The following is a 25,101-nucleotide window of genomic DNA, read 5'->3' as shown; positions in this document are numbered from 1 at the left end:
GAGCTCCAGTATGAAACTGGAGAAAAGCCTGTTGAGAGTCTTTGGGTTAAGTTTAGAGGCGAGAGCAACAAGGGTGATGTTGTGGTGGGCGTGTGCTATAGACCACCAGATCAGAAGGATGAGGTAGACGACGCTTTCTTCGGACAACTAACTGAAGTTTCCAGATCACAGGCCCTGGTTCTAATGGGAGACTTCAACCATCCTGACATCTGCTGGGAGAGCAATACAGCAGTGCACAGACAATCCAGGAAGTTTTTGGAGAGAGTTGGGGACAACTTCCTGGTACAAGTGCTGGAGGAACCAACTAGGGGCCGTGCTCCTCTTGACCTGCTGCTTACGAACAGGGAAGAACTGGTAGGGGAAGTAGAAGTGGGTGGCAACCTAGGCAGCGGGGTCCATGAGATGTTTGAGTTCAGGATCCTGACAAAAGGAAGAAAGGAGAGTAGCAAAATATGGACCCTGGACTTCAGAAAAGCAGACTTAGACTCCCTTAGGGAACTGATGGGCAGGATCCCCTGGAAGGCTAATATGAGGGGGAAAGGAGTCCAGGAGAGCTGGCTGTATTTTAAAGAAGCCTTATGGAGGGTGCAGGAACAAACCATCCCGATGTGCAGAAAGAAGAGCAAATATGGCAGGCGACCAGCTTGGCGTAACAGTGAAATCTTCAGAGAGCTTAAACTCAAAAAGGAAGCTTACAAGAAGTGGAAATTTGGACAGATGACTAGGGAGGAGTATAAAAATATTGCTAGAGCATGCAGGGGTGTAATCAGGAAGACCAAGGCACAATTGGAGTTGCAGCTAGCAAGGGGTGTGAAGGGTAACAAGAAGGGTTTCTAGAGGTATGTTAGCAACAAGAAGAAAGTCAGGGAAAGTGTGGGACACTTACTGAATGGGGGAGGCAACATAGTGCCAGATGATGTGGAAAAAGCTGAAGTACTCAATGCTTTTTTTGCCTCGATCTTCACAGACAAGGTCAGCTCCCACACTGCTGCACTGGGCAACACAGTATGGGGAGGAAGTGAGCAGCCCTCAGTGGTGAAAGAACAGGTTAAGGACTATTTAGAAAAGCTGGACATGCACAAGTCCATGGGTCCAGATCTAATGCATTCAAGGGTGCTGAGAGAGTTTGCGGATGTGATTGCAGATCCACTGGCCATTATCTTTGAAAATTTGTGGCGATCAGGAGAGGTTCCAGACAATTGGAAAAAGGCAAATATAGTGCCCATATTTTAAAAAGGGAAGAAAGAGAACCTGGGGAACTACAGACCAGTCAGCCTCACTTCAGTCCCTGGCAAAATCATGGAGCGGGTACTCAAGGGATCCATTTTGAAGCACTTGGAGGAAAGAAAGGTGATCAGGAACAGTCAACATGGATTCACCAAGGGCAAGTCATGCCTGATTGCCTTCTATGATGAGATAACTGGCTCTGTGGATATGGGGAAAGCGGTGAATATGCCTTGACTTTAGCAAAGCTTTTGATACGGTCTCCCGCAGTATTCTTGCCAGCAAGTTAAAGAAGTATGGATTGGATGAATGGACTATAAGGTAGATAGAAAGCTGGCTAGATCATCAGGCTCAACAGGTAGTGATCAATGGCTCGATGTCTAGTTGGAAGCCAGTATCAAACGGAGTGCCCCAGGGATCGGTCCTGGGGCCAGTTTGTTCAGCATCTTTATTAATGATCTGGATGATGGGATGAATTGCACCCTCAGCAAGTTCGCAGATGACACTAAGCTTGGGGGGGGGAGATACACTGGAGAGTAGGGATAGGGTCCAGAGTGACCTAGACAAATTGGAGGATTGGGCTAAAAGAAATCTGATGGGGTTCAACAAGGACAAGTGCAGAGTCCTGCACTTAGGAAGGAAGAATCCCAGGCACCGCTACAGCCTGGGGACCAACTGGCTAAGCAGCAGTTCTGCAGAAAAGGACCTGGGAATTACAGTGGATAAGAAGCTGGATATGAGTCAGCAGTGTGCCCTTGTTGCCAAGAAGGCCAATGGCATATTGGGCTATATTAGTAGGAGCATTGCCAGCAGATCGAGGGAATTGATTATTCCTCTCTATTCAGCACTGGTGAGGCCACACCTGGAGTATGGCGTCCAGTTTTGTTCCCTCTACTACGGGAGGGATGTAGACAGATTTGAGAGAGTCCAGCGGAGGGCAACGAAAATGGTTAGGGGGCTGGGGCACATGACTTACGAGGAGAGGCTGAGGGAACTGGGCTTATTTAGTCTGCAGAAGAGAAGAGTGAGGGCGGATTTGATAGCACCTTCAACTATCTGAAGTGGGGTTCCAAAGAGTATGGAGCTAGGCTGTTCTCAGTGGTGGAAGATGACAGAACAAGAAGCAATGGTCTCAAGTTGCAGTGGGGGAGGTCTAGGTTGGATATTAGGAAACACTGTTTCATTAGAAGGGTGGTAAAGCACTGGAATGGGTTACCTAGGGAGGTGGTGGAATCTCCATCCTTAGAGGTTTTTCAGGCCCGCCTTGACAAAGCCCTGGCTGGGATGATTTAGTTGGTGGTGGTTCTGCTTTGAGCAGGGGATTGGACTAGATGACCTCCTGAGGTCTCTTCAAACCCTGATATTCTATGATTCTATGACAGGGAGAGTCTGACTAAGGGATTTGGAGAGCTGTGGTGGGGGAAGAGACCTAGCACAGGTCACATACGCAATGAGTTACGCCAGGTCTAGCAAGTGGGGTGGAATGTGCCATGGATAGCAATCTCCCCTCAAGGCTAGGGTCTCCCCGAGCCCATGCACAAGTGGGGCCAGTATCCCCTGGGGATGTTGGCCCCATGGAGAGCCCTCCATGGGGTAAGGCTGGGTAAGGCTAAGTGTGGGTTTTGGTGTTCTAAGGGCACTGTAATAATGGCAGCCAGAGGGGCCTTCTTCAGAAGGCAACAGATCTTGAAGCTGAATGGGGCATGGGGCGGGGCCTGCTGGCAGGGGGAGCCAAGGGACGGTAGCAAGGGTAAGCATGGAGCTGGAGAGGGGGGAGCCAACCAGACCCCCATGGGAACAATCTGGAGTGGGCAATCTGGCGCTAGGACTGGAATGGCAGGAAGTGCCTGCCATCAAGGCTGCAGTTTATCAGGAGAGCTGTGTGGGATGTCAGGCCTGTACGGGTGCTATCAGGCAAGCTTCGGGAGCATTAGCAGAGGTGGTTGGTGGACCCAGGACTGCAATGAAACAACATATTCAATTGCTCTGTTCATTAGGGCCAATTGCAAAATAAGAATTTTCTGTGAAAATTTTTGAAAGAAACAAAAAATGTCCACTTTGTTCAAAAATTTCCTCTGATTTTTGTCCTTTTTTTGTTTTTTGTCTAAATTAAATGAAAAGTTTTGAAAATGTTTCTGTTTTTTCTCTTTCTCTCCCCCACATCCCACTAGAAAAGAAGAAAAAAGGGGAGGGGGGAACACAGAAAAAACATTTTTATGGAAAAATGTTGAGCAAAATAAAAATGTGCCCAGGAGAATGTGTTAATTTCAGATAGAGCTGGTTTTTTGTTTTTTTGAGGGGGAGAGGGGAGGGAAATTGTTTTAGCAAACACATTCCAACCAGTTCCTACTGTTTGATATCAAGGGGTGGGGCTAGTCATGAGTGACAGATTGACAAGAAAGAAGACACGCCCCCCCAGTGGGAACCTTTTGAGTCTGTACATCGCTCACCTCCAGTCCATCGTATGCAGTGTTTATATCACATTGTTTTCAATGTGTTTATCTGTGGATGGGGAAATTGGGGGTTTTCTCAGTTCACCTGCTATTGGGTTCTGCATATTACACCTACCACTCTGTGGGTCTGCCACATTCTGGCATGCAATCCAGACCAGTGGAGGGTTGTGTCACCACGTACCCTGCAGCCTCGGGTGCCCCAGTGCTTTGCTGTTGTAGCTCTCAACCTGTGCCTCTCACAAACAGCCAAACAGCATGCAGGTCATAACCTGAGTGTCTATGTATAGTCACAGCTCTGGTCCAGCAACTCTGACCCCAGTAGCCTGTCAGCAACAGACGAGCCACTCTCTGGCTTCCACCAGCCTTGGTTACTGTTCACAGGGTCACCCCAACACGCCCCCAGTCCTGGATTCTCCCCAAAACATGTGTTCTGCACTGTCCAGCCCTCTCCTGAACAGTCCAGGTATTAAAGGTTTGTTGCCCCCATCAAGAGTCAATATTCAACAGGCTGCTACTCTAACTGGAGTTACTAAACAGTTCCATTTAAACACAGAACTGGATTAGTTTAGATTAAATATAAAAGAAGTATATTAACAAAAGAAGATAGGATTATAAGTGAATTCAAGTATAGGAGATAGCCAGAAATGGTTACAACCAAATGAAAGTGAAAACATGCACCTAAAACTTAATCTAGCAAGTTTTAGTTCAAGGCTTTAGTTCAGGATGGCCTTTCTCACCTCCCTCTTTCAGCGAGATGGTGACTGACCCTTCCCTTGGTCAGGATCTCTCCTGAAAGCCCAAACATGCTGGCATCTTTGTCTTCTTAAGTAAAAGAGAGAGAGAACTTGGGGTTCTGCCCCTTTCTTTTATAGTCCAGTGCACCTTTCACGTGAATTCTTCAGAGGCTCCATGCTCTTTCTTCTCACCCATGTTTGCTGAAATGCAAATTTACTTTGTCTCTTGCCATCTCCTCCCCACTGGCTGAGTACGCTGTTTACATTATGTACATGTAAATAGAGGTAAACACACATTCCTGTGATTAAGACAGACCCGTTTAACAACTTTTGTCTAGGCAGAGCTGTTTGGTTTTAAAGTGCTCTTAACATCACAGAGGGGATTTCATAGCTCTGCATGTAATGTTGCTACACACATTTCACCATGATACTGTTGACCAGAAAGTTGTTAGTTACTAAATGAAACCTGACAAGTCATATTTTGTGCAAAGATTATTACATTGGTATGTAGGGTGTACAGGGCTGCTTTCATTCCTTGGATCTAACCAGAGCTTGGCCCCAGTGGAGGGGGCTATGGCAGGGGGTTCCTAGGAGATGTGTGTGGAATGGGCAGGGAGACTTCCCTGGGGTGCAGATGGCAGGAGAAGGTATGGCCATGAGGCTGGTGTGGTAGCTGGTAATAGTGCAGTTACATTTATGCTGGATAGGACCCATGGTGAATAGTGCCCTATAGGCAGCAGCAAGGTGCCAGAGTTAGAGAAAGGGACTGAACCAGGACACCTGGGTCCTGGTCCTGCTTCTTCCACAGATTCACAGTGTCACCTGGGTGAGTCACGGCATGCCTGGGGGCCTCAATCCCCTCCTCTCTAAAAGCAGTGATGCTAATATCTTGGGGGGTTGGGAGGGCTAATTACAGAGTATTTGTCGAGTTCCTGAGACCCAGGTGTTCCATCAGTGTAATTAGGCATGTAAACACTGGCTGTTTTGAAAGCACTGTCAGATCCTTTGCTGCCAAAGCCCAGGGTCTTGTTACCACCACTCGCTTTCTGGGGTGGAAAGAGATCTGGCTGGGAAAACAACTCAGCATCACTCCGCATTTACCTTGTGAGCCTGCTCGGCCCTGCCCTGAATCCATGGTAGAGCCCGGGCAACATGTTATGAATGGTGGTTGACTATCATAGCAAATCCCTGGCTAGCTGGGGTGGTGCTATGCTGTGCCATTCCAAACCCCATGGTAACAACAGGGAAAGAACATGGCTCTTCCTTTCTCCAAGAGTCCCCACTCTGAGTGTTGGAGAATCTCCCTCAGCTTTTAGCACTAAAAGTCCTTTGACACATGTCAGAGCAGTTCTGATTGTACTCAGTAGATGGCAGCATGGCACACATTAGTCTTCCCTCCCCAGGGCACATGGGTTGAACTGCAGGAAGGCCGAGTAGTCCAGGAGATTCAGGAACAAAATCCATCTCTTACCCCAGGACAGACCAGAGTGCCGCAGTGAGCTCCTTCTAGTGCCTCTTAGAAGAGTGGCTCCTGCCTGAGGCTCCCTCTGGTCCCAGCCTCAGTGCCCCTTCTCCTCAGGCCACTCCCTTCTTACATGCCAGCATATTCCCAGGCACCCTAGAGCCCTTCCTCCACCTGTGTGTGGGGATCTGAGCCTCCCCAGTGCATAACTCCCCTTCCGTTGTACAGGGCACTCTGTGGAGAGAAGGCTTCCCACGGGCCCTCTGCCAATCTCCGCCAGCGAGATCTCTGAAGGAGGGGAGGAAATCCAACCTCCCTGCCAAAAATATGCACTTAAAAATGCTGCTGATCTTAAATTTTGCTCCATGCTTTGCCTCCCACCCAGGAGACAGAGAAATGCCACCCACACATACAGAGCTGTGCTGAAATAACAGGGAGGAGACGCTGTCAATGATCCAAAATCAGAGCGAAGACAAAAACTCAGTCTGGAAACCTACCGGTGGGATGAAGGAGACTGAAACAGGACAAGCACCTAGGGGTCTCAGCCAACCCCAAGGCCCAGGTGTTCCACATACCCAGAGTAGCAAGCAGGCCTTGCCCTGAACAGCTCACAATCTAGACCAGGGGTCGGCAACCTTTCAGAAGTGGTGTGCCGAGTCTTCATTTATTCATTCTAATTTAAGGTTTCGCGTGCCGGTAATACATTTTAACGTTTTTAGAAGGTCTCTTTCTATAAGTCTATATTATATAACAAAACTGTTGTATGTAAAGTAAACAAGATTTTCAAAATGTTTAAGAAGCGTCATTTAAAATTAAATTAAAATGCTGATCTTACACAACCAGCCTGCTCAGCTTGCTGCCAGCCTGGGGTTCTGTTCACCTAGGCCTGCAGTGGGCTGAGCAGGGCCTATGGCCGGGACCCCAGACGTGGGGGGGGTGTTTCAGGGGTCATGGCAGAGGGCTGGGGGAGGGGGTTCAGGGCAGAAGGCTGGGGTGTGTGGGGGGAGGTTCAGGGATCAGGGCAGAGGGCTGGGGTGTGTAGGGGGTGTAGGGCAGAAGGCTGGGTGTGGGGGGGTTCAAGGGTCAGGGCAGAGGGCTGGGGATGTGGGGGGATTCAAGGGTCAGGGCAGAGGGCTGGGGGTATGGGGAGTGCAGGGCAGAAGGCTGAGTGTGTGTGGGAGTTCAGGGCAGAGGGATGGGGCTGTGGGGGTGCAGGGCAGAAGGCTGGGTGTGTATTGGGGTGGGGGGGTTCAGGGCAGAGGGCTGGGGGGTGTGGGGCTGCAGGGCAGAAGGCTGGGTGTGTGTTGGGGTGTGGGGGGTTCAGGGCAGAAGGCTGAGAGTGGGGGGGGGTTCAGGGCAGAGGGATGGGGCTGTGGGGATGCAGGTCAGAGGGATGGGTGTGTGTTGGGGTGGGGAGGTTCAGGGCAGAGTGGTGGGGGGTGCAGGGCAGAAGGCTGGGGTGCTCGGCTCGTGGGGGTGCTCCCAGCCCCCTGCCCTGAGCGGCTCATGGCAGGGGGCTGGAAGGGATATGCCCTGTTCCACCCCCTTCCCCCAGGCTCCGTCCCTACCTCTCTTTGCGTCCTCTACGGAGCTGTGTGCACGCTCCCGCTCTTCCCCCTCCCCCTCGCTAGGGCCATCAGCTGATTGGCGCAGGGAAGGAGAGAAGGAGGGGCAGGAAAGCACCATGCTGGGGGAAGAAGCGGGGGAGGGGGGAACCTTGGCTGCCGCAGAACCAAGCTTCTGCCTCCTGCCCCCACAGGGGAGAGCAGTGGGCAGGGGGGCTGAGTGGGGCTGGGGGCCGGGACCGCGGCAGGGAGCTGCATGCCACTCAAAATCGGCTTCCATGCCATGTTTGGCATGTGTGCTGTAGGTTGCCAACCCCTGATCTAGACAGACATGGTGGGCAAGAGACAAAGGGGACTTGCGCATGGGCACACAACAGGGCAGTAGCAGGGCTGTGAATAGAACCCAGTTCTGCCAAGTGCCAGGCCCTGGACCCTCCTTGCCTTTCCTGATGCAGGCTAGCGTGGAGGAGGAGCTGAGCTCCCACTGAACACCACTCGCCTCCTCTCTGATATGCACAGGGGCTGCAGTCTGGGTGGCACAAGGCGAGGTGGGGGTGGAATTTGGTGGTTTCACTTCAATACTCAGGGGAAATGAGTTGCAGGTCAGCAGGCCCTGGGAGCAAAGGCGTCTCTGCAGACATAGAGCATGTCCTGGACAGCACAGCCTCCCTCACAGGCCTCAGCCTGGCCCTGGAGGGCCCCTCCCGCAGTGCGAGAGGCGGGTTCAGGCCCAGGCAGCCCTTGGTTTCTCTGGCAATGAGGGAGCCACCTGGGGGGTGGTTTGTGTAAAGCAGGCTGCTCTGGGACCAGCCACTCTGTGCACATTTGATCATGAAACTGCTGGTCAGTCCCGGCTGGCCAGGGCCAGAGTCAGGCTGGTGACCAAGGACCTGATTCAGTGACCAGCTGAGCGAAGTGTGTGTGTGGGAGGGGGTTTGCATTGGCTCCAATGGCTGGTAGATAAGGGAAAGGCACCAGGTCCCATTAACAGTGCCCTGAGCCCTCCATCCAAACATTTCCTGATGGAACCAAGCACCTGTGTCCAGCCACATTACCCCACTCGTGGAGTCTCCAGACTGAGCGGCTTTGGTTCATCCACTGCAGACCTTCCGCACCCCCACAGACTTCTAGGAAGATGGGGTCCCTAACAGGGGATGGGATCTGGGGGGACACCTAGACCCTACTGGGAAATATCTGCGCTGAAATAGAGTCCTCATCCTTGAGCTAGCAGCACTGACGTGAGCTCTGGAGTCCAGCTTGGCAAACTCTTTGGGCTTCTGCCTTTCTCTGTTCTTGTGCTGCATCTCTCTGTCTTATGACATTCCTCATTTCTTTGGGTAGCTGAGCCAGGCAGCTTCATTTCATCGGCAGCAGAGCCACGAAGAGACCTTGCCCTCTTCTCATCAACCAACCTTGGACTGTAGACGTCCAAAATGAAAAAGACCGTTTCATCCATCCCTTTCCCTTGGCCACTGCAGGACATTCCATGGCTTATCCACTGTGCCCCAACCCATGGAGCTGGAAGGCTCAGTCCCATTCCCAGCTCTTACAGCCATCCCAGCATTACGGTAGCACCCAAAGGCCCCAGGGGAGATCAGCAGCCTACTCTAGTCTATGCAGGTTCTACTCATACCCTCCTCACCACAGTGTCTGAGCACCTTCCACGAGTGTATTTGTCATGTCTGCTTCTCTTCTCCCCCAGGGAAAGGCCTGTGCTGGGTGCTGTACAAACACAGAGTAAGAGACAGTCCCTGCCCCAAAGAGCTGCCAGGCTACGAGACAAGAGAAGCAAAGGTGGGGAGGGGGAAGAAAGGAAGGATTGTTCTCCCGCCATTGAACTGATGGGGAACTGAGACCCAGAGAGGTCAAATGATTTAGTCAAGCTCACGGGGGACACAGGTGCTGAGCTGGGAACTGAGTCCCGATCTCAGGCCTCATTGGCCCCGTTTCCTTCCACCACTCCGGTGCCCACGCCCTGGGCTCACTACACACTGATGTCGCCCACATGTCCTGCTCCCCCAAGGAGCATTTACCTCCCTTGTGTGGAAGCACAACACCTCAGTCAGGGACCCTCCCCTCCCTGGAATTCAGAGATTCCAAGGCCGGATGGGACCACTGTGATCCTCCTATGTAGCACAGGCCCTAGCTTTTATCCCCATCTGAGCAGCTCATGCACTTCAATGCATTTATCCTCTGCAGGACACTGCTGTTATCCCCATAGTACAGATGGGGAGCTGAGGCACAGGGACACCTAATGGCCTTCCCAAGGTGCCCCAGGAAGTTTGTGGCAGACCAGGGACCTGACCCGAATCCTCCTAAATCCTAAACTAGGAGTTTAATCACTAGGGGGAGGGATAGCTCAGTGGTTTGAGCATTGGCCTGTTAAACCCAGGATTGTGAGTTTAATTCTTGAGGGGGCCATTGAGGGATCTGGGGTAAAAAACTTTCTGGGGATTGGTCCTGCTTTGAGCAGGGGGATGGACTAGATGACCTCCTGAGGTCCCTTCCAGCCCTGATATTCTATGAAACCATCCCTCCTCCCTTTTCACCTCCATAGTGGTGCACAGCGTTTCTGAGATGGGTTCTGATCTCACTGCCAACCCACAGTAAATGCCATCTACTTCCTTTAAAATGACTCTGCAGTTGCACCACTTCAACTGAGCTCAGAGTCCAGCCCTGGGAACTTGCCATCTAGATAAGACATGAGGGACTGGGTGAGATGTAGTGAGAGGTGACACAAGACTGGGGGAGGAGAAGCGGAGGGCCCAAAAGGCTGTGAGGTTGTCTGAATGCATAACGTATAAACAGGTTGGCTTCCCATTGTTATCATAGGTTGAGACTTTCAAAGCTGCCTAAGGGATCTGAACACCCAGCTTCCCTTACTATGTGGGAACTGGATGTCCAAATCCCCTAGGCACATGTGAAAATCACATCCTTAATTTATAAATTGTTGTTATTTCATTTCCTTTTTCATCTAGTTAGTTTTGCAGCTGACCCTAGGGCCCAGGCACTTTCATAGGGAAGTGCAACTCCAGATCTAAGAAAGTCTTATGACTCTGAGAAACTGCTCAGGCAAAGCAGCTATCACCTCTCCTCCCCCGCTAGCCATAGTGCCTGCCAATCACTGTCGGTTGAAAGCTTGCTAAGCAACTGCTCCTGCAAGGGGAGTAGAGAGAGGAGTCAACCCAGTAAAAAAAATGCACCTCGGTCCTGCTCCCCACCCTTTTGCAATTCCAGGCTTGGGCTCCACACAGCTCTGCCAATGCACCTTTGTCCTGAGTTGCAGTATCGCCTACTATCCCATAAGAACATAAGAATGGCTGTACTGGGTCAGACCAAAGGTCCATCCAGCACAGTATCCTGTCTACCGACAGTGGCTCCACCCTCTGACAAACAGAGGCTAGGGACATCACTCCTTACCCATCCTGGCTAATAGCCATTAATGGACATAACCTCCATGAATTTATCCAGTTCTCTTTTAAACCTTGTTATAGTCCTAGCCTTCACAACCATCCCATTTTGTAAACAGCCACTGAGTGCAGTGGGAACAAAATCCTGCGCATGCCCCTTGTCCAGCCTATGGGGTGGATTTGTGCTCAAAGATTTTGCAGTTAGGAAGAGCGCCTGCACTTTACCCTGTCTGAAAGCCAAAGTGGGGAACACTTCACACAGCATAGGTGGTATCTGACGGCTGCTAATAGTTCTCTGAGTGAGCACAGGACAGGGCCCATATCTCAGGGCAGCTAGGAGCATTCTCTCCAATGTACTGCCAGCTCTCCTCTTTCCCCATCCTGCAGTTGCAGGAAAGCAAGCCTCTCCCCACTTCCCACTCCCTGGGCTGAACACTCATTGGCTGATCCGTCAGGCTTTCATGCCAGCTTTCCAAGTGAAAGGCCCTGATACCAGAACCTGATTGCAGCTTTAAATACAGCAGGGAAATGAGCAGCAGACTGGATTGTAGCCCAGTGGGCAAGGGGGAGGGGCAGTGGAGTGAGGAAGAGGAGCAGGTGGAAGAGGAAGCTTTCTTAGGAACTGATCTCCTTTGCAGAGGTGAAGCAGACTGCCCTATTGTAATTTTCACTATTCCCCTGAGCTCAGGCTGTAACCCAGCAGAGCATTCTCTCCCCCGCCCCCACCTTTTGGTGTTGATCTATTAATGGCCCCAACCCTGGTTGACCTGGCCGTATGACAAAGCTGGAATTCCTGACTGGGGTCTCATGAGGTCATGCTGCCCAAGGAGGAATCACCCTTATCTATTAACAAGACAGGGAGTGGATGGGAGCACGTACATCCCTGACGTGTCAGGATATAAGCCAGCATGACTTATTCAGTGTAACAAGTGCACTTTTGCCCTGAGACACAGCTGGATGCAACTGGCTGGCTGCCACCCCTTGCACCTGGGAGCAGAGTGCAGGTCTCTTCCAGGCCCTGCCCCACCCTAGCCAGCCCAGCACCATGGGCTATGGGGAAGCTGGGGCTGCCCTCACTGAACTCGTGGGTAGTTTTGGCCAGTGAGACCATGGGACTGTTAGCACTGCTTAGAGCAAAACCGGTGCGGAGCCAGCTTTCCTCTCATGGCTCTGCCAATGCCCCTCCGTCCTCCCTTCAACCTCCTGTTGCTCTCCCAGGCCCGGGACCCCTCATGGCTCTGCCAGTGCCCCTCCATCCTCCCTGCAACACCCTGCTGATCTCCCAGGCCCGGGACCCCTCAGGGCTCTGCCAAAGCCCCTCCATCCTCCCTGCAACACCCTGCTGCTCTCCCAGGCCTGGGACCCCTCAGGGCTCTGCCAAAGCCCCTCCATCCTCCCTGCAACACCCTGCTGCTCTCCCAGGTCTGGGACCCCTCAGGGCTCTGCCAATGCCCCTCCGTCCTCCCTGCAACCTCCTGCTGCTCTCCCAGGCCCGGGACCCCTCAGGGCTCTGCCAATGCCCCTCCGTCCTCCCTGCAACCTCCTGCTGCTCTCCCAGGCCCGGGACCCCTCAGGGCTCTGCCAATGCCCCTCTGTCCTCACTTGTAGCTTTGCCTTCTGCTATTAAACCTCTGAGCCTCTCTCGAGCCCAGACTGTCAATCAGACTAGACTGTGGGTTTGTTTGATGAGGTCACCAAATCTCCCCAGAGTCTAGTGTGAGACCCACCAAACCCATGGCACTGGTGACCTGTCCTGTATTTGATCCCACATTTCCAGAGGTGAATCCAGTGCTTCTCTCTATGTTCAGGTGGGATTTGGGACCCCCCCAGCCTCTGTGTTTTAGGGAAACCTAGGTCCCTTTTCCCCAGCTGCATAGTATCCAGCTTGCTAGGGCACGGCCATGAGGTTCCCTGGGAAGGTAGCTGGCTCCCAGACACATTCCCATGCTCCATGGGGCTTTGTCATTGTGGACCATGCCCACTCGGCTTCAGCAGCAGTGAGTAAAGGCAGAACGCTCTGCCTTAGACTAGCTGGAGCCAGGAGCATGCTGCAGACCCTGCTCTGCTGTAGCAAGCGCCAGGAAAGCCCCTGGGCCTTCTCCTGCCTAGTGTGTGGGAACCACTAACCTGAGGAGAAGCCCCTTTGCTCCCACCCTCCATGGGCCTGGTGGAGTGGGGAAGAGAGTTGGGCTGAGGGAATATGCGGAAAGGGCAGGAGGAAAGTGGGCAAGTGATGTCCAAGTCTCCATAGGCCATAGATGGAAGAAATTGAGAGCCAAGACTCCCTCCCCTCAGTCCCCTACATTCTGCCCCGTTGGGCCTTGGCATCACAGCATGATATGTGGGGGCCCCAATCCTGCCTAAAGCTGTCCCTGACAGTGATGGGCATTCAGGGGCGTGCACCATGAGTGCAGGATTGGGCCCTCTGCAGGAGGCATCTTGAAGCGGCAGGAGTGATCTAGAAGCCATGTGCTAGAATGCCAGCAGGGCACCGGGTCTCGGTCATGGCTCAGGCATAAGCCCTTTCTGTTTGACAATGAATTCCCTAAGCAATCGCCATGGCAGGCTATTCACAGCATGTGGGTAGGTTCTTCCTCAGCAGGGCTTGCCCTTGGCATCGCAGCACCACCCTCTAGTGCTTGAACTACAGGAACTGCTAGTCACAGTTCAGGGCAACTGCACATGGATTTCCCTGCTTGTGGTCCAGCAAGGGCCCCACAGCCGTCACCTCTCGTGGGTGGAGACGGTGTCTCTCTCCTTCCTGAGCAGGGTTCTTCCAGGCTACACAGCTCCCTGCCTATGCTGCGATATCCCTGAAAACAAGTCAGCCTCAACGGCCTATGTCTGCCTGTTGCTTTCTCCTCAGAGGCTCTGAACAACGTAATCACCCACAGTGACAAGTTACCATCCTACCCTTTCTAAGCAAGCCCATTTATTCTGAAGGTGAAAGCATTACAGAGAAAGCACATTAAAAACAATACAGAAACCTACACGCCTGCTGCTAAACTGATCAAAGATCACCCCGCAACTCCAACAAGGGCTCGGGGCAGTGAACTATCCTTCCAACCCCATCAAGGAGTGGTTCTGTGGTTACAAGTGCACAGTAGCTGCTAGTTCAGAACAAGCACCCCCCTGACTCTGGGAGTCCCTCCTTCAGACATCTCAGGCCTTTGCGCTTTAGGGTCCAGGAACAGGTAATCAGCAGACAGCAGGTTTCTTCTCAGAGAATAGCTTCAAAAGGTTGGGTCTGGAGGTGAGAATCTGCCTTTCCCTCCTCCCAACCTAACTTTGTCTATCCCAAAAATTCCTTCTTGTCTGGTACACTGGTTAAAATGGTCCTTGGACATCCCTAACCCTTCCCAGGGTTTCCATTGCTCACATCTCCCCCTTAGAGAAGTTACATGCAGTCCCACAATAAGACATACATTTTGCATTTATAATACAACAGACTCTAAAGCTACTTAAACTTAATTCAGTAAGAGCTCCCAAGCATAGTGCAGGAATTGCCATATCTATCTCACCACTTCCTTCGCTGGCAGCAGTAGTAGACCAATACTGTCTAATAGAGCAGCCATTAGAGGGGGGCATGATGCGCACTCTGCTAATGTGTTACAATGGAAAAGAAAGAAAGAAAGATCGATTGATCAGTTTCAGGGTTTTCTCTTTATTCCTCAGCCCTCAGTGATTTTAAAATATAATACCACCAGCTCTGTTCTGGCCATAATGTGAACTAGGCCATTATGGTCTTTTAGTTTTAATTTTTAAAAGGCTTGTTTTATTAATGCCTAAAACGCAGCTACTGCATTATGCATTCTCGCTGCTCTTTGAGTATGGATATCCCTAATAAGTACACCATAAAAGCCTCACACTCAGAGGGATTGTGGTGCTCTCGGGTCATGTGCATATGTGCATATCTCTGCATTAGCACCAGCTTTGTGTCATCTGCAAATTTGATCAGTATGCTCTCTATACCTACATCCAGGTCACTTGAGACCTCCCTCCAATCTGACATCATTCCATTAACAGTTACTCTTTGTTTGCAGTTGTTTAACCAACTATCCACTTAATGGTAGTTCTGTCGAGCCTGCATTCTCCAACCTACTTATCAGAATATCATGTCAGACTGACAAAAGCCTTGCTGAAGTCCAGGTATATTTAGTCCACCACTTTCCCCCCTCCACCAAACAAGTTACCCTGCAAAAGAAGGAAATCAAGCTAGTTTGGCATGATTTGTTCTTGGTAAATCCATGCTGGCTGGTAATGATCACCCCTCCATCCTCCAGGTATTCACAAATGGGATGTTTTTTACATTGCTCTAGTAGCTTCCCAGGTACAGATGTCAGGCTGACTGGTCTATAGTTCGTTCCCCGGCTCCTCCTTTCCTCCCTTTTTAAAGATTGGCACTACGTTAGCCCTTCTCCAGTCTTTCAGGACCTCTCCTGAGGCCTTCCTTCCTCTTATGACCCCTCACAGCTGTCCCATTATCATTGGCAGGATTAGATTATGGTAGCATCTAGTGGCTGGTTATGATCGAGGCCCCATTGCACTAGGTGTTGTACATACTCATACAGAGAGACAGTCCCTGCCCAAAGACCTTCCAGGCTAAATAAACAAGAGGTGGGAGCCAGGGAGTATCTTTATCCAATCTCACAGCTGGGGAACTGTGATACAGAAAGACATAGGGACTTGGCCAAGGTCACACAGAGGATCTGTGGCAGAGCTGGGAATTTCCCTAACACAACATGAGCATCTGTCCTCACTCTAATCCCATTGCTTTACCTTTAGAAAAGTGCAAGAGGATATGAATTTCACTTAAACTCCTCTCACCATTTCCTCCTTGCTAGTATTTACAGGACCAGCTAGCAACCCAGGACCCACTGTGCTAGGCTCTGCACACACACAGTATGGCCTTGGCCACATGGGAAAGGTTTTCCTGTACAACCTCAGGTGTGAATCGAAAGCGATCTCATTACACCAGTACACCTCTACCCTGATATAACGCGACCCAATATAACACGAATTTGGATATAACGTGGTAAAGGAGTGCTCCGGGGGGGCAGGGCTGCGCACTCCGGTGGATCAAAGCAAGTTCGATATAACACGGTTTCACCTATAACCTGTAAGGTTTTTTGGCTCATGAGGACAGCGTTATATCGAGGTAGAGGTGAATAACCCCTCTAGATACGCTCTCCTCTGGGACAAGAGGGCCTTTTGGGAAGGTGTCACTTGGGAAGGAGTTTAAGCTAAACTGAGAAAGCAACGTATACCAGACCCCATGGGGGGTAGTACTGTCTGACTATACCTGTATAACTGCACCAAGGTCTCTGCCCTCTGGACACAAGGCCACTGAGACAGTGCCTGGTCTGATGGGTTATAACGAGAATAGCCAAGAGAGACAAAGAGTTGGAGGGGATGTGATTTGCCCCAGGGAGCTAGCAGGGCAGAGGCAGGAATAGACCCCAGGCCGGAGGCCCACTCCAGATCACCGGAGCCTCCTGCCTCTGTAGACACATGCCTGAAACAAACAAGACCGTGAGATCTTCTCCACAAGCTGCTACAAACAAACGCACCCCCAGCCCACGAGCTGAGGGAGGCAGCCGAAGCCAGAGCTTTCCATTCCCTGACATCTCCTGGCTCGCATTCTCTGCCTCAGCATTAGCCGCCGCTTCTCAGGTTTCTCTCGGGGGGCCCCCACTCCCGGATTTTGTTTCTGAATGGTCAGGATGGGGGATGTGCCAGCTGATTTTGCACAACTGCCCCCAGCCCATTCTGAGCACTGTGGATGGCTCCTCGGCAGCCCTTTGTGCTTCTCAAGAGCTCTTCTTGTGTCTGAACAGAGAGCCATCTTCTTACTGAGCGGAGGGACAAAAGCCGCCCACAGTCGGACCTCATTAGAGCTCCCTTGATGGAAACAATGGAGGCGGCTGCATCCCAGAGCGGGTTCCTTTACAGGAGTGTGTGGGGCGGGGGAGGCTGTGAGGCAGGCAGGGGGGCCTGGGGAAGCTCATGGGCCAAATTGATTCGTTCTGTTGTCAGTATTTTCTTCTACCCCACGCCTCTCTGCCAGATGGAGCACCTGCCAGTCATGCCTCGACCTTCCCTGTTCCCTCCCCTTGCCTTCTCCACGTGGTTGCGCCTCCCCTCCTGGCCACGCCATGCCTGGGATGATCTGGCACCAAGGAAGTGGGCTGAGGTGGCTCAGCTAACCAATAGGAGACAGCAGGCCCAGGATCCAAACAAGAGCAAGGTCATGCTCCCTCCCGCAGGAGGGAAAGGGGCCGGCAGATTTTGTCACAAGCTTCTCCCATAACTACAGATCCTGAGACCCCTCTCTTCCCAGGAGCCAGCCCCACTGGCCCCACTCTGTACTGCACTGCAGCTCTGTATTGCACAATAGTAGGCCCCATTGTGCTAGGTGCTGTACAAGCGCATAGTGAGAGATAGACCCTGCCCCACAGAGCTGCCAGGCTAAGGCATACAAAGCATGGGAGGAGAAACTGAGGCACAAAGTGGGGAAGTGACTTGCCCATGGTCATGCAGCAGCTCAGTGGCACAGCTGGGCGTAGCCCTGAGGTCTCCTGACTGATCTCCTAGCTCCAGACCGCACTGCCTTCCCCTAGCTTTGGCTGACTTGTCCCGGTTGCACCGTTTCACCCAGCACTGCATCAGTTCTGCTTGCCTGCATAGCCAGTCCATGCTGCCTGTGGCATCTGTTTCTCCTTAGGCCCTGCACAGGCTGGCTTTGTCCCCCTGCACCCAGGGGCTGATCAGGCCAACTGACCAGCCCAGCCACAGCAAACCGCCTCCCGACTGCTGTTTCCTTCTGCCACTCTTGCTGCACATGTGGGTCCACTGACAGACTTGCTCTCTGCCCTGCATTCCCCAGCAGGTCTCCCCATGGGCCTGTGCAGCTCGAAGGGTTCTGCCTTTCTGGTTTTCAGCTATGCATGACCCCTGATCCCCCAACTTCCCTGCTTTGCCCACTAAGTGCCCTCTACCAGTCCCTAAGATCTGTCTCCTTTCTCAGCCAACACTGGTCCTCATACAGGCACAAATCCCATTTTAGTCCATGAGGATTTTGCTTTGCATAGGGACTGTAGGAAAAGTCCTGGGAGACGCTGCTCTGCTTATCCTCCCTAGGGAAGGATGAGCTGGGGAAAAAGTACAGCACTAGGAACGGGAAGAATTAGGTTGTACTCCTGGCTCTGCTGGACATGTCATTGCCCCACTCTGTGCCTCTGTTTCCCTGTCCATAAAATGAGGCTAATGACCTTTGTCTGTCACTGGGATGTGATCAGTTAATGCCTGCAAAGTAATGTGAGGCTGGGTCTACACTACCCGCCTGAATCGGCAGGTAGAAATCGACCTCCCGGGGATCGATTTATCGCGTCCCATTGGGACGCGACAATCAATCCCAGAATCGACACTCTTACTCCACCAGCAGAGGTGGGAGTAAGCGCCGTCAACGGGAAGCCGCAGAGGTCGATTTTGCCGCCGTCCTCACAGCGGGGTAAGTCGGCTGCGATACATCGAATTCAGCTACGCTATTCACGTAGCTGAATTTGCGTATCTTAAATCGACCCCCCCCCCGTAGTGTAGATGTAGCCTGAGAAAGGCACAGCATCCCGATGACATACCAACGTATCAATTCCCCTTCCCCGAGCCCCAGGGCTGCCTCGCTATCTGACTGTATGCTAACAGGGCCCTTGCCAGCCAAAGAAAGAGAAGCTAGGGATTAGCCAGCGTCTGGTCCTGGGGGACACAGGAATCCAATGTGCAGGACTTGGGAGCTGCATGCACAAGTATCAGGCAGACGTAGAAGTCCTTGCAGCTATGCATGTGTTTAGAACACGGGCCAAGGGAAGGACCGGGAGTGGATTCCTGCCACGACCCGAAACGGGCTCTGGTCCTGGATCCAGCAGGCAGGAAAGGAGGAGCCTGAGCTGGACTTAGTTTTCAATTGAAAATATGCCCTTGTTTTGAAGGAGCAAAATCTTTGACAGCCTCTGGTGCTGGAAGAGCTGAGCTGGGTCTGTGAAGCCGTCCCATCCCAGGCTGTGATGGCGTTAGGGTCTGGTAGCAAAACCGAGTCAGGTGGAAAACTCAGGCCCCTGCAATGCTCCCGGTGCTCTATTAGCACACTGGTGGCAGATGCAAATCACATGCAATGGAGCCACAAAGCCAGAGCACAGAGAGGGAGGACCTAGGGAGTGCACAGAGCCGGTGCCTGCCATGCATCCCCTGCAGAGACCCTGGTTGCAAAGAAGATGGTTGGGTGAAGATTTGCACCCCTAGGGCAGGAGGGACTAGTGCGATGCTGCTGTATTTGCAGGGCTGCTTACTCCCTCTGCCATGGGGCTCACTCTCCTCCTCTGAAACCACTCTGCTTTGTGGGTCTTTGACGCACTTGGCAGGTGAATCCTTTCCTGCCAGCCAGTGCAGCAGCTGGGGCTGCTGGGAAGCCCCTTTGGAGGGGCTGCTTGGCCCCCTCCTTTCCCAGCACACTCCCCCGGGGGAGGGGAGGCTGGCATCGAAGAGGCTATACTTTAGGGAGCTGCTTAAAGTCTGCTCCTGCTTGGGACTAATTGTAAAGCTTGACCCAAACCCTGCTATACCACACCAGGCGGAACCTGACCTGAGGCCCAGAGTGCCGAGGGGTTTTCATACCCGACCTGACCTGAACACGACACCTCTAGTTGGCTTGGGGTTGGGTGCTCCTTCCTGGGCCTAGGGGGAACTGTGCTGCTGGGGGTGCTGGGTTTGGGAGGATTCCGAAGCCCTGACTGCTTCTACGATGTCCTGGCCAAACTCCACTTGGGCGATGAAATGCTAAGTCCCCATCCCACTCCAGCTATCTCTCGTGTCCTCCATCAGTGCAGTGTCTGGCTTTGGCTGGACAGGGAGTGTGGCACCAGTGACAAGCCTCGGCACAGATGGGTCGGGCTGCTATCAGATGGGACTTGCAGTAGGTAAGCCTCTCCCGGACAAAATCCCTGGCAAAGAAAGGACCAAGATGGTGTCATCATGGCTTTTGCATTACACCCCAGAGCAGTCTGCAATCTGGGGAGGTTGGAGTAAAACGGGCCCCCTACATATTAATGTATTGGGCAGAGCCTCAGCTGGGGTAAATCGGAGTACCGATGGAACTATGGTGAGGATCTGGCCCCATGGGTGTAAATCTGCAAAGTGTTTGGGTGCGTGCAGAGCCCCCCTAGACTGGATCTGCATGCTGCCCTTTCGGGAGGAGGAACTTCAACTCAGCTGGCGGGAAGTTGCTCTGGGTTCACCCAGGCCAAGCTGCCGAGCAAAGCTCCTTGTCAGTGCAGCCTGCTCTCCTCCCCATGGCCATCAGGCCGGGGATGAGTTTAACAGTACAAAGTGCTGGTTCTTGGGAGAGCTGAGCTGCGGCATGCTGAGCAGCAGGGCGAGCCAGGCAGCGAGCTGCAGAGACGCGGATGACTGTAGATTACACCTGTACAGAAATCTAACCGGAGTGCAGCCAGGGCAGTGCATGCCGGGTAGGCATCAGCCAGGCCTGGGAATCCTCCTCAAGGACAGAGAGAAGGAGAAGGCTGGGCTTTGCTGCTGGTGTAAATCAGGCATCAGGAGAGTTATACACTGGTGTAAATGAGAGGCGAATTGGACCCAGCATGTTTAAATACAGTGGCTTCCAGGCTAGCGCACCCCTCCAGCAACTCTGTTTGTGTCTCCCCATGCCGGCTGTTCTCTGATCTGCCTGTTTCTGACCCAGCCTTGTCTCAGCCCAATCAGCAGCCTGACCTGTCTGAATGCCTCAGGCTTTGTTCTTCCTCCACAAGGGGCAGAGAGGGAGAGTGAAAGAGGTGAGGCCTGGCAGAGCCAGAAGGAGAGAGCTGGAGGAAAGAGGAAGAGACACTGGGAGCAAGGGGGCAGAGAGCAGCCGATAGACGAATGCAAGCAGAAGAGAAAACCATTGTAGGAGAGCATGAGACAGCGAGGGAGAAACAGGGGAATTAAGTGTATCTCAGAGCAAGGGAAACAGCCAGACCTGGATACAGTCATGGGAGGCAGCCAGGGGCCTTGTGCCAGTGGGAAGCAGAACAGGAAGTAGTTTGACCCATGCAATCTCCTAACCCTGCCTATTCCACACTGGGTAGTGCCGTATGGTGGAGAGACACGCTTAGCATGAGATGCGTGGTTGTTAGCATCTATTATTGGCACGTCAAAGGAAACACCAAGCAGGATTCCCGCACCCTGATGCAGCGCCCTGGTGTGTCTTATTACTTGTACTGGAGGCAGCACTGTTCACACCCACTAGTATAAACCCCACCCCCAGCCTAGGCAGTGGGAACTTGCTACCGGGACACCACTGGGAGCTCTGGACCCCCAGCATACGTGAAGCTCTACAGAAAAAGGTCTTCCAATGTGCCACACTCCTGCTCTGCAGCTCTCCTCCAGCCCCTGCCGGACAGGGACTTAGGGGCATCTGCCACTGACTTTCTCTCCTGACTCCTGTCACCACTCAGAGGTGGCTGCAGCCCATCAGAAGCTGCCCTACCATGTGTCCTTCCAGTCCCAGAGCCTTTGCCTAAGCAAAGTTCCTCCTGCATGCTCAACTGGATGTGAGCAACCTTCCCCGAAGGCAGATGCTGGGGGAGCCACAAACAAGTCTGGGGAGTGTTGCAGAAGCATGATTCAGCTGATTAGCTGGAGCTTCTCTAATGACACAGGCCTCTTGGGCCAGTGGAAACAGCCTGGAGAACAGCCTTGTTCCTAGCATGTCAATACTTTCAGGCCCAGTCTGACAGCTAAAAATACTAGCTGGAAGCTTTCAGGAGTTTCAGTGACATTTCTATTTGGGTTTGACAGTTGAGGGTGTGTGCAGATTAGTTCCTGACCCATTTTGCCCACCTTTGCTAAAAACTAGGCTGAGTCCCACCAAAATTCATCTCACCTGTGGCCTCCAATCCAGCACAAACCTAGCTCTGCGATGGAGAGGAAATGCCAGTGCATCGCACACCTGCACAGTGCTGCTCTGTCTCCCTCTCGGGGCCAGGAGAAAGAGCAGGTTGAGTCTGCTGATGGCTTTAAGAAAACAGTCTTTTAGCTCAGGCAATGGAGTCTCTCGCTTTCAGATCCAATGGTCCCAGGTGTGACGGGTTCGGGCACAGAGACCACCTTGGGACTGTCACCTGACATGCTGAGCCCATTTTCCCTGCCAGTTTGGGACTCCAGAACCCTGTCTTGTTGAGCCAGACACGCTAGTCTGCTGCAACACAGACCCAGGTCTGGTCCACACCCCCAAAGCTGCAGACTTTAACCAAAAAACACTCAGCAAGTACTCCTGTCGCCAGCACCCAGACACCCAGCTCCCAATGGGATCCAAACCCCAAATAAATCCATTTGATCCTGTATAAAGCTTATACAGGGTAAAATCAAATTGTCCGCCCTCTATAATACTGATAGAGAGATATGCACAGCTGTTTGCTCCCCCAGGTATTAATCACTTACTCTGGGTTAATTAATAAACAAAAGTGACTTTATTAAATATAAAAAGTAGGATTTAAGTGGTTTCAAGTAATAACAGACAGAACATAATTACCAAGCAAAATAAAACAAAGCACGCAAGTCGAAGCCTAGTACGTTTAAGAAACTGAATACAGGTAAATCTCACCCTCAGAGATGTTCCAATAAGCTTCTTTCACAGACTAGACTCCTTCTTAGTCTAGGCCCAATCCTTTCCCCTGGTACAGTTCAGGTGGCAACTAGGGGATTTCTCATGACTGCAGCCCCCTTTGTTCTGTTTCACCCCCTTTTATATCTTTGGCACAAGGCGGGAATCCTTTGTCTCTCTCTGGGTTCCCATCCTTCCTTCTAAATGGAAAAGAACCAGGTTTAAGATGGATTCCAGTACCAGGTGACATGGTCACAAGTCCTGTGAGAGCCCAAACCTCCATTCGTTCCAGCCTGACTCACATAAACACAGGAAGGCTTACAAGTAAACAGAGCCATTTACAACCAATTGTCCTGGTTAATGGGTGCCATCAAGATTCTAAACCACCATTAATGGCCCACACTTTGCATAGTTACAATAGGACTTCAGAGTAATACTTCATATTTCTAGCTTCAGATACAAGAATGATACATTCATACAAATAGGATGAACACACTTAGTAGATTATAAGCTCTGTAATGATACCTTACAAGAGACCTTTTGCATAAAGCATATTCCAGTTACATTATATTCACACTTATAAGCATATTTCCATAACACATATGGAGTGCAACGTCACACCAGGTTCAAGCCCTCCTAGGGCTGGCCCACCCAGTGGGACTGCGTTACATTAAGGCTGGCCCACTTGCTTGCTGTGGAGTGGTCCCACCAGCCCCCTGATTGCTCTCTCACTCTGTCTTCATGCAGGTAGTGAGCCAGATTGACAAGCTGACATCGGATTTTGAGTTTGAGCTGGAGCCGGATGACTGGACCACAGCCACAGTGAGCAGCACATCCAGCAGCGAGAAAGGGGGTGGCACGTTTGACCTCGGCCAGCTGGATTTCATGACCTCAGACATCCTCTCTGACAGCTGGGAGTTCTGCTCCTTCCTGGAGGTTTCCACCCCGTCAGACTCTGGGGACGGCTCGGAGCAGCAGCCAGGCCGCCAGCCAGACTACCGGCTGATGAACGGCGGGGTGCTGACCCCTAATGGACCCCGGGTGGAGACGCCCGACTCTTCCAGCGAGGAGGCCTTCAGCTCCGGCCCCAACCTGAAAGCCCAGCACCAGAGGACGCCGGGCATAAGGGAGCGGGTCCGCTTCAGTGACAAGGTGCTCTACCACGCCTTGTGTTGTGACGATGACGACGGGAACAGCCAGGAAGGCACCGGTAGGGTGCCGCTGCCCGAGGACCTACCGGAGGAGCCCATCGAGGCGGGGCACAAGCCGCCGGCTCGGCCCGCTGCCAATCTGCCGCCGCCGCAGCGGCACTCTCCTCACCTGAGTGCCACTCAGCAACGGAAACTGATGAGGAACAGCAGCACACAGACTGTGTCGGACAAAAGCACCCAGACGGTGCTTCCCTATGTATCGGCCAAGCAGAAAATCAAAGGCAAAAACTGAGCAGGGGAGGGGGTGGGGAGGAATCGGAGCAATGGGGACTGATCAGAGCAGGGGGAGGGGCAGAAATATATATATATATATATATATATATTTAAATAAATCAAAATACTACTAATAAAAACAAAAAAAAAGATGGAAAACTAATAATAATAATGTCCAGCTACCTAATTATCATTTTTGAGGCTCAGGGAATTTGAAATTATTTACTGAACAAAAGAGATCAAATAACCATGCGGAACAAGGGAAATAATATCTATACATATAGACCCCACCTCTGAAGCAGAGGATGGGAGAGAGATGTGGTCAGGGGCATCCCCAAATGCCAGCTGAGCACCTCAGTTCACTAACTTGGTCTGTGGGTGGATGGCGTTTGGGTCTCCCCCAAATAGGGATTGTGGGGAAATGAGGCTTGGGGAGAGGGGGAGAGCCCAAGTGAACTAAGACTGAAAGAGCTCTCTGGAAAAGGAAGTCAGGTCAACCCCTTGTGCTGCTGGTATCCTACACCTCCCCTCAATGTTCCAGAGATGGGGCCGAGCCCCAGAATTTGGATCCACCTCTGGGTTTTGATCATGCCCTCACCCCTCTTCTGAAAGAAATCAGCCAATTAGAAACTTGCTCGTTCATTAAAGAACAATGAATTTTTGTATGCTCTATTTTTATGAACAAATTGGTTTCAGATTGGCTGGACCTCTGAGCAAATCAGTTCTCTAGGCCAATCAATGTTTTTTTGTCTTCGGCCATGGGTCAGCAAGTGGTTCCTTTTCCATCAGTCAAATGCCACTCATGCTGGTTAGATTTTCCTAGTCATTTGGTCAAATGGGACTAGAGTAAGAATGGGTGTGGCTACGGCAAGAAAATAGCATTGGAGGATTGACTGCCAGACATGTCTGGAATGGTTTTGATTCTTCGTGCCTGATTCTCATCTCACACCAATTGTACACCAGTATAAAATATGCCAGTTGACTCCCATGGTGCTATTCCTGATTTACACCCAGGGGAATGAGAAGAGAATCAGGCCTTGCATTTCAGTAAAGTTCCAACCAAAACCCTGGCATCTAAGGCCAGGAGCCCAGCTCTGATCAGGAAATTCCTGAAGCCCAGGCTTCATTTTAAGCACATCCTTAAGTCCCATTGATTCCAAGCAGGTGTTTAAAGTT

At 51.8% G+C, this 25,101-nt stretch overlaps 1 protein-coding gene across 1 annotated transcript in view; it reads left to right on the top strand.

Annotated features, from left to right (window-relative positions):
• The window catches only part of INSYN1 (inhibitory synaptic factor 1), a 117,108-nt gene extending 92,522 nt beyond the window's left edge, over positions 1–24,586 (top strand). The window contains exon 3 of the mRNA XM_054041818.1: positions 23,249–24,586. Within this exon, the coding sequence (XP_053897793.1) occupies positions 23,249–23,944 (696 nt within the window). The 3' untranslated portion in view covers positions 23,945–24,586. The remainder of the gene's footprint in view (positions 1–23,248) is intronic.
• The last annotated feature ends 515 nt before the right edge of the window (positions 24,587–25,101 follow it).

Source organism: Malaclemys terrapin, chromosome 10, assembly GCF_027887155.1.
Source record: "Malaclemys terrapin pileata isolate rMalTer1 chromosome 10, rMalTer1.hap1, whole genome shotgun sequence".
In the NCBI taxonomy this organism is placed as follows: domain Eukaryota; kingdom Metazoa; phylum Chordata; order Testudines; family Emydidae; genus Malaclemys; species Malaclemys terrapin.
Note: the sequence above shows the minus strand (reverse complement) of the source record. Positions and strands in the feature narration are given on the sequence as shown.